The sequence below is a fragment of the Schistocerca cancellata genome, chromosome 2 (genome assembly GCF_023864275.1).
Source record: "Schistocerca cancellata isolate TAMUIC-IGC-003103 chromosome 2, iqSchCanc2.1, whole genome shotgun sequence".
NCBI classification, from domain to species: domain Eukaryota; kingdom Metazoa; phylum Arthropoda; class Insecta; order Orthoptera; family Acrididae; genus Schistocerca; species Schistocerca cancellata.
In genome coordinates this window covers 506385035-506404293 of record NC_064627.1, presented here as the reverse complement: position 1 = coordinate 506404293, position 19259 = coordinate 506385035, and the positions used below count along the sequence as shown (strand labels likewise).

The window sequence follows — 19259 nt, the reverse complement described above, 5'->3', positions numbered from 1 at the left end:
AGTTAGCACATTCAGCGTGTCTCGGTTGTTAAGTAAAAGTAGTCGTTACCGTACAACAACGCGCTCATGTTAAATATGTCGTAGGGCATGCGAAGTTTTCGTGTGTAGTAGAGACCCAGACAGCTTTCAGACGTCGTTACAATGTCATCGGCCCATTCTTTTTTGCGGAGGAGACTGTTCGTGTCGTCACTTACCTTGATATGATCGAGCAGTATGTGGTCCAATAATTACAAGATGAGGTACTAGGCACCATTGTCAACAGGACGGCGTTGCACCACATTGGGCTGCCATAGTGCCGGAACGATTAAACTAGATATTCAACGATCGTTGGCGCAGCCGTGTTGGATCTGTCCCATGGCCTCCTAATAGCCCCGACCTGACGCCTACAGATTTTTTGGGTGAGCATACGTCAAGTCAACAATGTACGTACAAAAACCAAGTCGACCTACGGAGGCAGATTACAACTGCCTTTCAGCAATACACTAAAAAACAAAGCTGTGCGCTACATGGCGCAACATAGACGCGATGTATGACACATACCGAATTCTCAATCGCGGACACGTTGAGTGCTAATGGACTGTGACACAAACGGCAGACTCTCCTACACACGTATGTACCGTTAAAAAGCAATGAATTTGCATATTTTCTTGTATACAGTGTTTTACTTTCCTAACATCACGAACAGATCACCCCGTGTTTGTAACTGATTACAGTTGTTTTTGTGGCAAGCCCTAGCAAAGACGCATCTGACTATGGTTTATGTGGCGACGAAAGTTAACCTTCGCAAGCACAAAGGACAACAGTGGTGAGAATTCTGGTGAATGTGCTGACCAGGGCAACAGTTGAACGACCTTGCTTTGAGGTAGGTCAGGACAGCACAGGGAACATGAGGTCTCGAGTTATCTTGTAGAAAGATAACGTCACAGAGACTCCGAAGATAATGCGCAGCCACCAGCCTTAAGACGTCAGAAATGTAGCGCCTACTGTTCAAAGTACTGGATATGCGAATCGGGGGTGACCGTGTTGTACACGCAGTGGCACCCCATATCATCATGGGCCTGTAAGACGATCACGAATTCAATTTGGCAACTTTCATTCTCCTCAGAGCCTCCACACAAGGATGCGCCTAACATAACTATGTATGCAAAACCGTCTGAAAAGACGACGTGGCGCCACACCTGTGTCCTGCGTTGTTGGGTTTATAACTGTCCAATCATTACTCTCTCCTGCCACGTCAAGGGAACCGCAACAATGGTTGCCGCGCTACCAGTCCAGACGTCGCCACACTGTCGGTATTGAAATCATTCTTGCTGAAAAATAAACTTTATTGACTCAGGTATGTGGCGTGCCTGTACGACATTTCACAGCCGAGCGAACAGTATTCTGTCCTCCTGGGCGCTAGTAACGCGGGGCCATATAACCCTTGCATGGCGTTGAGTCTGATCCTCCTGCGACAAACGAGGGATTCTGGTCAAAGTGAGAAGCAGTTTTCACAGACGCAGGGCATGATCCTGCCGTTCTCGAATTCTGCCAGGTGCAACTAGAAATTTCTTATACGAGGCATAACACCGTCTTCTCACAAGCAAAGTACATTCAAATGTTAATCTTTCCTTACGTACAGAATTTGGATGGTGTTATTCCTTCCTTCTTCGAGCAGTTGTTCTGGAAGGCCAATCATTGCCATATCCATCCACGTAATACACTTCATCTTAGTTTAACGTTTCATGCCTGCTGTCTTTACGAAGTTATAATTTTACCGCACAGCAATATTGCCAACAGTGAGTTACAGTATCTTAATTTACGTCATTTTCAAACGCTTAGAGTGCGTACCTGTTAACAAGCACAAAGTATAGAAACTATTCAGTTACTGTTAAAAATAAGTAGAAACAAATTTTAGAACAGTCACTGAGGCACAGTTATGTCTTTAAAAAAAAAGTATTTCACCTGAGAATTTAGCAGTAGGAAAGTTAGTTCAAACGTTGTATTTAAACAGTGATGTTGGTCGATTGACGGTATAGTGGCAATTGATACCAACATAACAGTTCCCAGTTATTACTCACGTAAGGTAGATGTTTTTCATTAATTTACTGAGTATACCAAAACGTTCATCTCTTGGTCGGTCCAAAATGTTACTACAGCTGTTCTAAAGATGTTCCGGTTTTGTGTTTCTTTTGCTTGTACAGAACTGTTTTGAAGTTCACGTAGGCATCAGGGTAATCTTTTTATTGGTTTCGAGTCAAAGTTGCTGTAGATGCGTTTCGCTGATTTGGAGTCATTCGTTCTTATCTTATTGTGATATTTTAGACCCAGTATATCTTGCAAGATCTTCCTCTCTTTTCATTCTAAGAGGATAAGTCCCTCAGGTGCTCAGTCACAATAATTCAGACTTCAAATATGATTAATTTTGCTATTATTGATCCGAGATTCCAGCACTCTTTCCACATGGATCTCGTACGCAGTTGTAGACTTTGTTAATATGTAAACGGCAAGTAGTATGAATACTATTGATTCTATAATCGATTTGGTTCACAGATTTAATGATATTATTGTTTATATATATCCCTTTACTGGACGTCTACATTTGATATTTCAGCCGCCTACGTTTCATTCCTTCCCTGTACGCCTAGCCAAGATCGCCTGCATTTAAGTCGGATGAGGCAGAATTTTGTACCCCTCCTCCGGTCCTCATACCAGACAGCCAGTCATCTTCACTCATGCTCAGATCACAGGTACGACCACATCACCGCATTAACTGCGAAAAAATTTGTGCTATGACGCCAACGCACCCGTTCTTGCGACCCAAAGCTTCCGCCATCCACGTCAGCTTCCCCACGTCTGGAGTCGCATTGCCCGTCCTCCTGCCTATCTCGCTACGACGAAAGCGGGCCTCTGGTTGTTCCATTTACATTCCCTGGCTGACATCTACACATACCTTTTCAACAGAAAATGTTCTAATAATCTGTATCTTTTCTGACATACACATGATGTACAGATCTTCATTGAATCCATTTAATTTACTTTTTAGTTTAGTTAATTTCTTTGCATTTTAATATACCGAGTGAATCAAAAGTAACGCTTCGTTGGTGTAACGTACACATCCAAAAAAGAGTAAAACGTTAAATAAAGTTTTGTTTGAAATTTCTTTCTTACTGAGTTGTGATGCATTGCGTCATTTATGATAGGCATCACATCCTGGGCTAGTACAGGCTTCTGGCGTGTCGCGTTCGCCAGTAAGTCGACTGACGTTGCTTAGTACACCACTCTGTGTTATTTGGTTCATTCTGGCACGTATTGACTACAGTGTTATCTGTTATAATCTATCGTGTTGTTGAACTATAGCAGAACCAGAGGTATTACGCAAATTCATTCCGTCAGTAGTTTATAGACTGCAGTCGTTGTGTACGGTACTCAGACGGTGAATATGCTGATATGCACTTCCTTCACGGCGCAACAGAGGGCAGTGCACAAGTAGCAAGACTACGCTATACGGAAATCTTTCCAAACAGAAGAGTACCAAACAATCAGACTTTTATTGGTGTGGACAGGCGTTTAAGGGAATATAGCATTCATGTTGCCCCACTGTTAGGTCAACCTAATTTGAATGGAGTGGGTTCTGTAATTGGTAGATGAAGATCTACCCACACCACTGTAGGGGTTTCACAATCAACTGCATGGCGCTTGCTTTGGGGACAGCAATTCCACGTATTTCACCTGAAGAAGGCACATGAGCGTGTTTACCCGTGTGGCTATCGTGAAAGCTCTTAACATGCACGTGAGGGCGTATGAGAACCTTCGCATAACTACACTACGAGGACATCAACATAATTTTGTAGTGAACATTTGATGTGGTATAATAGACAATCGTTACTCGGCGCACATGTTCTTCTACGGGGCCTGCCAGGCAGAGTGTATCGACAGTTTCTAGAACATGAACTGGTTGGTCTGCTTCATAATGTCCCACACGCTATACAAAACAACTTATGGTTTATGCAAGACTGTGCCGCTGGGCATTTCAGTCGGGAGGCAAGAGAGTACCTCACTGTTGTTTATCCAAATAAGTGGATAGTTCGTGCTGGACACATTGATTGGCCAGCCAGATCTCGGGATCTTAAATCCTTGGACTTCCTTCTTTACGGTCATCTCAAGGAGCTAACATATAGTGTTGCAATGAGAAAGTAGCGTCGCTACAACAGCAAATTGAAAATGGCTGTGCAACTGTGCACAATGAGATGAACGGAGCCTGCTACATTACGAGAGCAGTAAAACGTAGAGCACGTCACGTTATTCGTCTGTGTGGACATCCTTTTGAACATATTCTGCGGCAAATGTACAGTACGTAGTAATATTACATTTCGGATCCTTTCGCTTTGTTGTTTCTGCAAAGAATTTATTTAGTATTGTTTGTATTGCACTTGTGGTCACTACTCTACTGCATAACTCTGAAATAAAGTAATTTCAGACAAAACTTTACTTAACATTTTAATCTCATTTTGATGCATACATTACGTCCACAGTTACTTTTGAATCACCCTGTGTAAGGCATTACATTTCAAAAGTTCAAATCGGTCTTCTCACTGTTTCCACCATCCAGCAGGTTCCCTGAAACATTTCCTTATGTGGTCATCCTACAGGCGACACTGCACTGTGCCACAATGCGCAGCGTTTCGCCATCGGAGATTAATCACCAAAATTTTTTTTCATTGAATGAAACATTACGCGTCGACTTTTTTTTTGCACTTGACGGGGAAATTTATTTTTGCCGATTTTTTATCATCGATATCCATAACTTGCTTATCAACATTTATCAGAAAATCTGAAGATGCCTTGAATTAGGCGAAACGCGCGTCATTGATGAATAAATAAACATTAATTTCAACGTCATAACCTAGACTGTTTTCTTTTCCTCATGATCCAAAACTGTTCCTTAGAATTTTTATTTCGTACTTGAACTGGTGATCTAGGTTAATAATGTAAACCGGGTGAACACAAATTCCGTCGACAATATTTCTTGTGTCCTTCAGGGATATTACCTAAGGGGTGATCAAAATGTTTCCGTTTAAGGACGTTGCTACAGCGTATATGCAACGCAGCGAGGCTCCGATGCGGGTATATAAGCACCGACATGTGGGAAAGGGAGGATTGTGGCCTTCAAAAGTAAACTTTTTGCTCGCCTCCCTTACACTTTAGTATGAAGTGGTATCCGATGCATAGTTATAGAATTTCTAAATTTCGTCTGATTTCTTACCTTCAGTTAACTTGTTAGCATATTTTACTTAACATACTGAACGACATTACAAATGTCGACGGAATGCCCCGTGTGTCCAGCCTGGAAATTAACTTGTTCGATTAAGTGACAGAACTTGTTGTTGACAACGGTAATGATCCCTTTATTCTTCTCCAACAACTGAGTTCGAGTTTACGATGTATAGAAACGTAAATATTGTCAACAACTTGATAGTTTACTGACACGAAAATTATAACTTCTTCTTCGTATTCGTCTTGCTGTAAGTGTTAGGCATTTGCCTGTTACGTTTTCTTACTGTATGTGGTTAGCTTCTGTTTATTTCTCAACCTCTTTCCTAATCTGCCTATTGATGTTTTCCCTGTGGCTGATAATTCATTATTATTTTGGGCATTGTATTTTCGTTTATTCTTGTGACGGGGTCTCTCCATTGTAACTATACCCCTTGTTCTGTTCAGCTATGCTTGTAAGTGCTAAGTCTTCTCTAATTACTGTATCCCTTATCATGTCTGATACTACTCCTCTCAAAAACCATGTTTCTGCAGCTTTTATTTCCGATAATTTCTAGCTGCTATGGCTACGTCTCGATGTCGATAAGTATAGACGCTACTGGCACTGTTTTGTAGGACTTTATTAAGGTTCATTTCCTCACCTTGTTATTCAGTGTTTTGTATATGATCCCTTTAATGTAACTGAACCTTTCATTTCTTTCGGTGTGCCTTTATCATTTGCGAAGGAATTGTAATTCACAGTAATATAGTATTTCCTGCCACATTGTTAGACTCCTAAAGCAATGAATGTATCGAAAAAATAGTTCAGTTGTCTCCAACTTTGTAGAAGTATGCATGTGTGCGATGTGAATTACATGTGTGTCTGATTATCCAAGCACAAATAGTTGTTTGATATGTTTAACTGCTTTTCTTAGTTTCTTCACGCGTGGATCCACAGCGTAACGTAATTCCTGCATGATGGAACCATTTTAAATATTCAGCGTAGGCTGTCACATTCTTCATACAAGATGACCTTAACTGCATCGTGTATTACCTTATATTACTGGGTAGTTTCGGCATGTGGCGATTTTCGAATGCAGTTGTTTCCGTTCTTTGTTTGTTGTATTTAAAAACTATTTACAACTTTAAGGACGTAGCGCTAAATAGTATTTAAATCTGATGCACTTATCACCGACACAACTGCATTCGAAAATGACTGCAGGCCACTACCGGTCAGTAACGTAAGATGATACACGACGCAATAAAGGTAATGCCGTATAAAGAATATGGCAGCCTACGGTAAATATTTAAAATGGTTTTATCATTTAGGACTTATTCTTAGTGACAGAATAAATTTCAATGATTTTTTTATTTTTAGCAACACTTTTAGTATCAGATTCAAGAACTTTACTGTATGACTCATCAATCAGGAAGAAAAGATATAATAAATACATTTATACTGAAACTTTCGTGGCAGATTAAAACTGTGTGCCGGACCGTGACTCGAACTCGAGACCTTTGCTTTTCGCGGGCAAGTGCTCTACCATCTGAGCTACCCAAGTACGACCCACGCCCCGTACTGACAGCTTTACTTCAGCCAGTACCTCGTCTCCTACTTTCCAAACTTGGTGAGTCGTGCTTGGGTAGGTCAGACGGTAGAGCACTTGCCCGCGAAATGCAAAGGTCCCGAGTTCGAGTCTCAGTCCGGCACACAGTTTTCAAAAAATGGTTCAAATGGCTCTGAGCACTATGGGACTTAACATCTGTGGCCATCAGTCCCCTAGAACTTAGAACTACTTAAACCTAACTAACCTAAGAACATCACACACATCCATGACCGAGGCAGGATTCGAACCTGCGACCGTAGCAGTCGCGCGGTTCCGGACTGAGCGCCTAGAACCGCTAAAACCACCGCGGCCGGCGGCACACAGTTTTAATCTGCCAGGAAAGTTCCATAACAGCTCACACTCTGCTGTAGAGTGAAAATATCATTCTGGAAACATCCCCCAGGCTGTGGCTAAGCCCAGTCTCCGCAATATCCTTTCTTCCAGGAGTGCTAGTTCTGCTAGGTTCGCAGAAGAGCTTCTGTGAAGTTTAGAAAGTAGGAGACGAGGTACTGGCGGAAGTAAAGCTGTGAGGACGCGGCGTGAGTCGTGCTTGGGTAGCTCAGATGGTAGAGCACTTGCCCGCAAAAGTCAAAGGTCCCGAGTTCGAGTCTCGGTCCGGCACATAGTTTTAATCTGCCAGGAAAGTTTCATAACAGCGCACACTCCGCTGCAGAGTGAAAATCTCATTCTGGAAACATTTATACTGCACAGACTCTGCGTAACGTCCCCTTAGAAAAATTAATGAATTACTGTGCTGATAAACCTCTGACATTATTTGATTTTCAAACAACTAAGCAGAACTGAACGTACTCAGACATTTCGCTCTTTACCTATTCTGATCAACACTAAACTGACACACAATATTTTTTAGCCCAACGCAATCTGACTTTCAATAATCCTTACAAAAGAATGGCCCTAACTAACATTAACCTATACCTTCCATGTATCACTTACCTCACAAAAATCTTCGTTACTCGAACTACTGCAATACAGCGAGCGCCAATACTGCCAGCTAAATAAAAGATTCTAACTACTGAAGGCACTAACTACTTGTAGGCATAGTTAGCAAATGAAAGATTTTGATAGAGAACAAACAATGTATTTACCTTAAAAGTGTTCAAAAGCCATAATATATATAGCAGTTCATGGCATCCAGTCTTACAAATTTACTGTCTCTGATGGACACACGTCCAGATTATTCGCTCTCAAAACTCCGCCATTTCTCTCCCCACATCCACCACTGCCGGCGGCTCACCTCCAACTGCGCAACGCTACGCGCTGTTAACAGCCAACTGCCCAACACTACAATAGCAAATTCCAACAATGCCACCCATCCACACACTGCACACAGCACAGCCAGTGATTTTCATACAGAGCGCTACGTGGCGGTGGCGTTACCAATATAAGAACCTAAACAGCCTACTTACATCTGAACTAGACCACAAAGAACCTTCACATAATGGACATCTCTGTTGGAGAAGGAATAAAAATATTACGCAAAAGATAGTAGTCGAGTGATCGCCGTCGGTTTCCGCAGGTTGGACTACGTGCGGGACGCGATCGTGTCGCTGGTGCGCGTGATGCACGACACGGGGGACAAGCTGGAGCGGCACGAGTACCGCGAGCGGCAGCTGGGCGAGCAGCTCAAGAAGTCGCTGGCCAACCTGGGCAAGCGCGCCGTCTCCACCGACGCGGCGCTCGACTCGCTCGCCTCCGCCATCGCCATCCTGGACGACCGCATGCGCAGGTCGGAGCAGGAGGACAGGCTGGTGAGCACCACTCTGTGTGTGTGTCTGTGTGTGTCGTGTGCACGCGCACGTGTTGGTATCACGCGGCGATTCTGAGGACTTCATACAGCCTGGTCACAGGAACCGACACACGAAGATTGTCGCGCACTTGTCGTGAGTAAGAGCAGAGCATGTGTTACCTGCAGCACGTCAAAAATTCTGTGGAACGTTCATTCGACTCGTCCTGAGACACGCCGTAGTGTCGCACGAAATCTCGAGATTGCTGGTGGTCATAATATAAGCCCTCCTAGCCACGTGCGGTAATTATGCAACATATCACACACCCGGTTAACAGGAGAACGTTTGTAAGCGGACGGTATCAATTCTCAGCACTTCTGCCTCCTCTTACTTACTCACTGGTCATACAGGACTCGAGAGTCCATTACGTATTTTCGCCATCTGTCCCTGTCTTGGGCTATTTCCTTCCATTCACCTTGACTACCTAGGCTCCTCAAATCAACCTTCACATTGTCCTCCCATCTACGCCTCGGTCTCCCCATAGGACGTTTTCCTTCTAGGTGCTCTACCAAGCCTACGTGATTTAATAATACTGATTATGTCAGGGCTTGAATAGAGTTCGTGAACCTCTTTGCTATGCAGTTTTCGCCACTCTCCGCTAATGTCATCCCTTTTTGCTCCGAAAATTTTCCTCAACATTTCGCCTCCCTCAGACAGTCTTTTTAAGGGCGACCTGCCCCGCTTTCGCCCACAAATGAGGGTTAAAATAAACTCACTAAACAAGATACTGATAACTTCCTCAAAAGAGCACACTGGTCGCTTTGGAACACTGTAGATGGTGTAGAACTGGTACCAGGCGGTCTTGTGACCCTCAGTCGCCGACAAAAGGAATGGCAGGCAAATGGTGCAAAGTATAGAATCAACGCAGTAGAATTGGCCGAAGCGGAGACGTGGCAAAATGGTGCAAAGGAGCGATGGTTTTAGGACGTGCCTATTACGAAACTGTGAATGAAGTTGTCCGATTTGTTGGGTATCAGCAGGGAGGATCCTACGTCTCCACAAGAAATGATGTACCAGTCGCTCCCAGCTAACAGGGCGTAACAACAGTGGCTGAAAGAAGATGCATTGTCAATGCCACTCTCTTCCAATCACGACATGAATTGTTATCGCCAGTGAAAGTAAGTGCACGCCAACCAGTTTCCGAGCGAATACTGCGAAGAGAACGGCACGCAGTGGGGAGTCTCGTAACTGCCAATAGACCACTGCTCACAAGGGTTCATAGCGCTGCACGTCTTCAGCCAGTCGACCAAAACAGAAACTGGACAGCAGCTGTGGTCTGATCCGATTAATTTCCAGTTTGTTTCTTTTCAAATGATCCAAAGTGCGGTTGCACAGATGGCTGAATAACGCGTTGGAATTGCAGTATTCGGAGGATATAGGTCAAGCCATTAGTGGTTCTGTGATGTTTAGGTGGTGTTTTTCGTGTCATGACTTAGACACATTCATTCAACTTACCATGAACTGTAACCAGGATGAGCCGTGCGGAGTGGCCGCGTGGCCTAGGCGCCAAGTCACTGATTTCGTGGCCCTTCCTGCCGGAGGTTCGAGTCCTCCCTCAGGCATGGGTGTGTCTATTGTTCTCAGCATATGTTAGTTTAAGTTAATTTAAGTAGTGTGTAAGTCTAGTGACGGAACCAGGATGGTTATTTCAACGTGCTCGGTGAACAAGTTTTGCCCTTTCTTCTACAGCTTAGTGGTGAGTGTGCCGTGGACACTCCCGCTTGTCAAGATAGGTGTCTGGATTGACGAACTCTCAGACACCATATCTCGTCTCGCCTGGCACCCAAAGTCGATCGATCTTAACCCCATTGAAAATGTTTAGATCTAGTCGGAATAGTGGGTGAAAAGTAGCAGTCACTATCCCCGCAGTTTGGTAATTCCACAGGGTCTAATCATCAGTGAGTGACTTCAACTAGATACTCAAACACGAAGAAACTTGTGCATTCACTTCTGCACCGAATTGAGGACGTCACCAACAGTAGACACTGTGTTACACGGTGAAGCGTAATCCCTCCTTGAATGTAAATAACTTTTTGTCCGATATATGTATACTTGCATGTTTTGTATGAGTGGGAGAGTGAGAGAGACGGCTGTTGGCGTGTTCCAGCGCGAGGAGCGGCAGGCTGAGCAGCTGCGGCGGCTGCAGGCGGGCCTGGAGCGTCTGGAGTCGTGGCAGAAGGTGGCGGAGGAGGCGCTGCGCTCGCAGAACAAGGTGCAGGCCTCTTCCGAGGAGGACGGCCCGGCCGCCGCCAAAGCCGCGGAGGCCGCCGCACGGCTCGCGCACTCCGTCGACCGTCTCGAGGCCCGCATCGCCATGGTAACTCTCCATTCTTACTGCACGCCTTATTGTTTTCTTCTTTTGTGCTTCCCGTTTTGCCTCTCCTCGAGGCAGACGTACTTTCTGACCGAATGTATCCCGACACCAGTTAGTGCACATTAATATGGCGTGTGTCGACCCTTCACCTCAATGAAGGGGACACTTTCTGAGAGATGTCTGAAAGTCTGTGGAGGAATAAATACAGCCCATCCTTCCTCAAGAGCTGAAACCAGAGGCGATACTGATGTCGGACGCTAGGATCTGGAGAGGAGTCGACGTTCCAACTCGTATCAAAGGCTGTCCATTCGATGTAGGTCGGGACTCTGAAAAGGTGATACCATTTCAGGAATGTTATTGACCACAAACCATTGCCTCACGGATGCTACTTTATGACAGGGTGCATTGTTATCCTCACACAAACGATCGTAGTATACAATGCTGTAAAATGCTTTGTACCTCGCTTGGAAGGCGGCGCGTGAGTCTGCTCCTGTAAATTGAAGGGTAGGCCGAATGTAGGAAGTGAGTAGGAGCAGGAAAAGGTGAAATGCTTCGGTGCTGCATTTAAAAGTGGTTTTACTATTTTACTTAACTTTGGCTGATAGATGAGCACTTAGGTGCGAAGCCGTACATCAAGTTACAAAGGCAAAGTCTGTATTGGCTCGCCCACTATGAAATAGAAAACAATGTTGCTTGGTCGCCTGCTCGACATCAAATGGGCTGAATCCGGAGCGGCGCTCGTAGAGCTGCACAGCGCCGGCTAGAGGGCACTGTCGTCGGTGTCGGTGTCGTAGTGCCAACCTAGCAGAGCGCACCTACGTTGTGGCATCGTAGCTATCGATACCATAAATGTGTTCACATGCTTCCGCATTTAGCGTTTCGTTGGCCGCAATAAGGGGACCAAACCCTAAGCACGAAAACACACTCTCATACTGTAACATCACCTCCTTTGGATTTCACTGTTGGCACTACACATGATGACGGGTAACGTCCTCCAGTCATTCGCCAAACTCGAACCCTTCCATCGGATTGCTACAGCGTGTAGCGTAATTCATCACTCCAGATCACTCGTCTTCATCATCCACAATCCAGTGGCGTGGTTCTTGGCGCCACCATAAGCGTGGCTTGGCATTGACTACGGAAATGTGTGGCTTACTGCCCGACTATTGTACCCCATTTTTTTTAACTCCCTGTGGGCAGTCATTGTACTGGCTGGAATACTGGCAGCACTTTGAAATTCTCTGGTGGTTGCTCCCGCTAATTTAATGCGATTTTTATAAACACCTGCTGCAGTGATCGACGATCCCTCTCCGTCAGTCATGACAGGTCTGGGCTGTCTTGGTTTAGGTGTGGCTGTTCCTTCATTTTTCCACTTCACAGTCAGCCGGCCGGGGTGGCCGTGCGGTTCTAGGCGCTATAGTCTGGAACCGCGTGACCGCTACGGTCGCAGGTCCGAATCCCGCCTCGGGCATGGATGTGTGTGATGTCCTTAGGTTAGTTAGGTTTAAGTAGTTCTAAGTTCTAGGGGACTGATGACCTTAGAAGTTAAGTCCCATAGTGCTCAGAGCCATTTGAACCATTTGAACCACTTCACAGTCACATCAACAACAGCCGATTGGGTAGTTTTAGACGGGTTGAAATGTCCTTGATGGATTTTTAACTCAGCTGAAATTCAAGAACTGTTTCACATTCGTACTTATTGAGGTCTCCTGGTCGATCTATTCTGCTGTTACTACTGCTCTACTGACGGTAAAGTACTCCCCACCTCATTTTGTATGGTGGATCCGCATCTTGTGAGCTCTAGTGGTCAGTTCTCCACCACATAGGGGTGTGCGGTTACTTTTGATCAAATAGTTTATCATCAGACACAATCATTTTCAGCTGAGTAGTCACTTCTTACACTACACTGGGTTGCTGAAAAGCAGAATAGTGTCAGTATTATGACACTACACATCTATTCAACAATTCTCCCCACGCCGGGTTCATACACTTAACACATTGCTGTTGCAGAATGAGATTTTCACTCTGCAGCGGAGTGTGCGCTGATATGAAACTTCCTGGAAGATTAAAACTGTGTGTCGGGCCGAGACTCGAACTCGGGACCTTTGCCTTTCGCGGGCAAGTTCTCTACCAACTGAGCTACCCAAGCACGACTCACGCCCGCGAAAGGCAAAGGTCTCGAGTTCGAGTCTCGGCCCGACACACAGTTTTAATCTGCCAGGAAGTTTCATTGCTGTTGCAGCTTTTCTAGTCCATCCGTCAAGAAATCGTGTGACAGATGCTCCAACCAGCTCGCTGCAACATGTTCGATGTCTTCGTTATCATCAAAATGGTGAACTTTCATACACACATAAAAAAAAGTTTTGCTTCACCGCGGTTCCCAGATCTCCTGAAGATAACCGTTGACTGTGGATATTCTATCGCCTATCCAGGCGTCTCGGAATTAATCAAAGCGATGTTGTTCGGACATGGAGGAGATATAGAGAGACAGGAACTGTCGATAACATACCTCGCTCACGTTGCCCATGAGCTAGTACTGCAGTGGATGACCGCTACCTACGGATTATGACTCGGAGGAAGCCTGACAGCAACGCCACCTTGTTGAATAATGCTTTTTGTGCAACCACAGGACGTCGTGTTACGACTCAAACTGTGCACAATAGGCTGCATGAAGCGCAGCTTCACACCCGACGTCCATGGCGAGGTCCATCTTTGCAACCACGACATCACGCAGTGCGGTACAGATGAGCCTTACAGTATTCCGAACGGACCGCTCAGGATTGGCGTCATGTTCTCTTCACCGATGAGTATCGCATATGCCTTCAACCAGACAATCGTCGAAGACGTGTTTGGAGGCAACCCGGTCGTGCTGATCGCCTTACACACACTGTCCAGCGAGTGCAGCAAGGTGGACGTTCTCCGCTGTTTTGAAGTGGCATTATGTGGGGCCGACGTACGTCGCTGGTAGTCATGGAAGGCGCCGTAAAGGCTGTACGATACGTGAATGTCATCCTCCGACCGACAGTGCAACCATCTTCTTCTTCGGTTATCAACCCACAGGTTGGTTGGCAGCAGCACGCCATTCCGTTCTTTTGTCAACTTTCTTCTTCATATCTGCATAGGTCTGGCACCCGATGAGCAACCATATCGACAGCATATTGGCGAGGCATTCGTCTTCTTGGACGACAATTCGCGCCCCCATCGTGCACATCTTCCGAATGACTTCTTCCGGGATAACGACATCGCTCGACAAGAGTGGCCAGCATGGACTCTATCGAACATGCCTGGGATAGATTGAAAAGGGTAGTTTATGGACGACGTGACCCACCAACCACTCTGAGGGATCTACGCCGAATCAACGTTGAGAAGTGGGACAATCTGGGCTAACAGTGCCTTGATGAACTTGTGGATAGTATGCCACGATGAATGTAGGCATGCATCAATGTAAGAGGACGTGCTACTGGTTATTAGAGGTACCGTGTTTACAGCAATCTGGACCACCATCTCTGAATGTCTCCCTGTATGATGGTATGTGTGTAGTGAACTCGAGTTGATGTCTAGGCAACCAAACTCGCCTGATATGAATCCTGTGGGACCCATCTGCGTCGCTATCTGGCGCCATCACCGCGTACGAAAATCAGCGTCCCGTTATTTACGCGATTTACATGACCTGTGCGTAGACATCATATGCGACTTATCTACCAGCAAACCTACCAACAAACTGTCTGATCCCTGATGAGCATAATCAGTGATGTATTTCGCCCAAAGACCGACAAACAGGCTATTAAACAGGTGGTCATAATGTTATAGGTCATCGGTGTATGTCACTTTCGTTAGACTGCCAACCGTTGTCGTACACCGCCAAATACATGGCAGGTCAGACCTCACAAACAAACGAGGTGTGCCGCGATACTTACGTCGAATAAACATGGCATACACATCAAACGGGTACGCTGATATAGTGCTGATGCGAGGCGAAGGCCGACACGATGCCAATGAAGCAACCATGGCGTATGCCACGAGATATCCTGGCTGAAGAGCTCTCTCTGACAGCCATTACGTTCTTGCGTGCACAACAAGTACTTCGTAAACAAGTAGTTTCAGTATGCGTGGAAGTACGAGACGAAGACCAGCAAGAAGTGAAGAGATGAAGGAATTTGTTTTAGTTGCAGCACATCGCGATGCCCATGACAGCTTACGAGACGTTTGCTGTAGTTACTGGTATCAGCCTTTCATCCGTGTGGCGTATAGTCAGTCTCACAGGTTTCAGCCGTACCACCTGTCACAGATACGGGAGCTCAATGGGAACGATTTCAATCGGAAAGTTACTTTCTGCGAGTGGGCCGTGCATAATTTCACTTCACTCTGCACGCCTTCTCCGAACCCACGTTAACAAATCATGGTGCAGTGACCGTGATAATAAGCTTTGCTGGGTCACAGAAAATTCTATGTTGGTACGTCCTGTCGATCGTCAACGGAGATAGTCCATTAATGTGTATGTGAATCTTTGGAGATAAAATGGTCGGTCCATACTACTTCGCAGGTACACCGACCGGTAAGACGTATGGAGCTTTTATCGTCGAAAATTAAGGTCCTCTGGGAAGACGATTAGGGCGTTATGGTCTTGCGGAATGATTGTTACTGTCTCCCGATTTAACATAGTAGAATTATTTTTGTGGGGATGTTTAAAGAATCGTGTTCATGTCAACCCAAAACCCTAGATGACTTCAGGCAGGGCATCGAGGAAGCATGTCGCTCTGTGACACCGACGATGTCTGCAGATTATTTAGAAGGCGTATTGCGTTGTGCATCAGAAACATGGGTACACATTTGAACACTTCAGTTACATTAACAATTCCGCCACCAGACTATTCATCTGCAAGCAGCCAAGTATTATGCACAATATGTTGAATCCACCCCTAACATTTTGAGGGTTCCTAGCTTCCAAAGTGATTTGAACAATTATTTTAAATACTGAACTGATTTGTACACAGCTACATGATATACACTGAAGAGCCAAACAAACTGGTACACCTGTCTAATATCGTGTAGGGCCCCCGCGAGCACGCAGAAGTACCGCAACACGACGGCATGGACTCGAATAATGTCTGAAGTAGTGCTGGAGGGAATTGTCACCAAGAATCCTCCAGGGCTGTCCATAAATCCGTAAGAGTACGAGGGGGTGGAGATCTCTTCTGAACGCACTTTGCAAGACATCCCTGATATGCTCAATAATGTTTATGTCTGGGGGGTTTGGTGACCAGCGGAAGTGTTTAAACCCAAAAGAGTGTTGCTGGACCCACTCTGTAGCAATTCTGGACGTGTGGGGCGTCGCTGGAATTGCCAAAGTCCGTCGGAATGCACAATGGACATGAATGGATGCAGGTGATCAGACAAGATGCTTACCTGTCAGAGTCTAATCTAGACGTATCTGGGGTCCCATATCACTCCAGCGGCACACGCCCCACACCATTCATTACAGACCCTCCATCAGCTTGAACAGTCCCCTGCTGACATGCAGGGTCCATGGATTCATCGGGTTTTCTCCATACCTGTAAACGTCCATCCGCTCGATAAAATTTGAAACGAGACTTGTCCGACCAGGCAACATGTTTCTACTCATCAAGAGTCCAGTGTCCGTGTTGACGGGCACAGGTGAGGCGTAAAGTTTAGTGTCGTGCAGTCATCAAGATACTCGAGTGGGCCTTCGGCTCCGAAAGCCGATATCGATGATGTTTCATTGAATGGTGCGCACGCTGACACTAGTTGATGGCCCACCACTAAAATCTGCAGCAATTTGCGAAAGGGTTACGCTTCTGTCACTTTGAACGATTCTCTTCAGTCGTCGTTGGTCCCATTTTCACAGGATCTTTTTCTGGTCGCAGTGATGAGATCTGATGTTTTACCGGATTCCTGATATTCACGGTACACTCGTGAAACGATCGTGATCTCCTGACCTTCATTGCTTACGTATTCCGCCCTCACAATCATATTCCGCACATCAAGACGCTTCATTCGAACCCAAACTTGATAAGATAAAGTCAATGTTGTATGAATTCATGTAAACGATATGCAAATAACCAATAAATCGCAAGTGCGCACCATGATTGAAATACTCGAAGCTGGCGTACACACATACATTCCAGACACAACGATCACAGCAGCTTTTAGTTCGAGAGAGGCAACCGCACGCCAGAAGGCCAGTCCCAAGCCATCTACATCGGTCGGTGGCCACCTGTGGAGCGGACAGCGTTCGCCCAAGGGAAAGGAGGAACGACCCCTGTGTTCGGCTTGAAAGCAAATTCCGCTACATTGTGTGGGAGCGACCAGCCTATGCATTCTTTACACATAGCACGCAGTTTCAGAGATTTTCACAGGGAGACAGTAAACGCCAAACGCCGATACTACAGATTTCCAGATTGGTCGTCTTAAACGAAACGTCATTGTCCCGTTTTAGAAGAGCAATGCTGATTGGCAAACGATATTTATGACGCCTTGAGATGAAGGAGTAATGGAAGAGACCGAAAGATATACCCCTTCACGTCTGGCGCTGATCCGTTGTCGCTCTTGGAGCGAGGAACAAGTCTCTCCTCAGTACTTCACTGGGAGAGCACCTCTGTCGAGAGCGAATCGAAGTGCGACTCTCTATATTGAGTCCTTGCGATTAAGCGTTGTTCACTGTGTTGGCCGACACACTTATTGTGCGGTGTGAACGAACAGAGTTATAGTTAAACGCCTGCGAGCGAATTTTTGAGTGGCATCACGGTGGACTGGTTATCTGACCGGTGTACCACACCAATAGTTAGACTAGCGGCGAATAGGAATCCTTGACTTCATCAAGGCATAGGGAGAGTTTGATTGGCGAAGGTCAATTCAGATAGAATGAGAGTTATCTTATTTGTCAGCAGCGAGCGGCGCAGACAGCAGTCATCGCAGCTTACGGTATTGTGCGCTACAGCTATTGCAAGCCCCATATTTCCTCCACAACAGTACACTTCACTGCATTTCACACACGACAGTCTCGACCGTACCTAGCAACATTCTAAAGGATAATTATTCAAGTTGAGTAGGCGCGCCTCTCAGCCATTCTGCCAAGTCAATAACAATGTTAAACTTTGTATAGAAATTTCATTAGCGAATCCTATCCTTGAGACGTAACTTCACATTCCGAAAAGAACTAGGATATAACTCGTTCAATTCATAACTAAAAGTGCCATTGTGATTTCTCAGAATTTTTGCAAAATAGATAATAACTTTCGTTAGTTTCATGTTTTTCTTACACTAACTAGCACTACTCCAGTACCCGAGTATCCCACTAGTTACGTAAGAAATTTTGTGAATTTTTGTGTCATTTCCTTACACAGGACGACTCCAGAAGATATTTATTGCTGAAAGTTTTTCAGGCATTTCTCTTTAGAACGTTAGAAGCGTCTATCTGACTTCTGTAGTAGAGTGGGGGTGGAAATTGCATCTTGCAGGAGCCACAGGGTAAAGGGTACATCTCAGATTAATCCGTTGCGCAGAATAACAGAATCTCAGATCAACCACATGCTCACATATTTAAAAAATTGTGTCTCGTTACTGTAACTCTCCGGAAAATACGTCAGTAAACAATGTTCATAACACCACAGGAAGTATAATTTTTGTTATATGGACCTATCTCAATAAATATTCCAGTCACTTATTATTTTGTAAGTTAAAGGGGGGATACAGTTTATCTGAAACACTCTGTATATTAAACACGCGTTATATGAAAATGAATCGTTATTTTGGGACACTCCGTATGTCATACATGTTAGTAAGTGAACACTGCGGCGCTTGCAGGAGCAGGCGGCCACGGAGCGGCCGTGCGCGCCGGCGGCGGCGGCGGCGGCCGTGCCCGCCGAGTGGCGGTCCGAGGTGCTGGAGGCGCTCGAGTCGCAGCGGTCGTCGCTGGAAGAGACGCGGCGGCTGGCGGGCGCGGCGGCAGAGGGCGCGCGCGAGGCGCGCCACGCCGTCCACCGCGAGCTGGAGAAGACCGCCAACGCGACGCTGGAGCGCCTGGAGGACGTGCGCCGCGAGCTGGCCGCTGTCACCTACAAGACCGCCGGCGTGCTGGAGGGCAAGCTGGCCGACGTGCGCGCCGCCGCCGCGCAGGACCACGAGGAGGTAGGTGTTGCCGCCACGAACTCCCGCTCTACTAGCTTTTGTACTGTGGTCAGAGAGGGGACGAGCATGGTAGAACGAAAGTTGAAACGTCCCCTTAGAAAATTTTGTAAATGACTGTGCTGATTAACCTCTTACGTTGCTTGATTTTCAAAC

At 45.9% G+C, this 19259-nt stretch overlaps 1 protein-coding gene across 2 annotated transcripts in view; it reads left to right on the top strand.

The window, feature by feature from the left end:
* Positions 1-19259, top strand: part of LOC126162048 (myosin-13) — a 320343-nt gene that overhangs the window by 269271 nt on the left and 31813 nt on the right. For both annotated transcript variants that reach the window (XM_049918288.1, XM_049918289.1), the window contains exons 4-6: positions 8377-8608; positions 10752-10961; positions 18783-19106. In XM_049918288.1, the coding sequence (XP_049774245.1) occupies positions 8377-8608; positions 10752-10961; positions 18783-19106 (766 nt within the window). The remainder of the gene's footprint in view (positions 1-8376; positions 8609-10751; positions 10962-18782; positions 19107-19259) is intronic.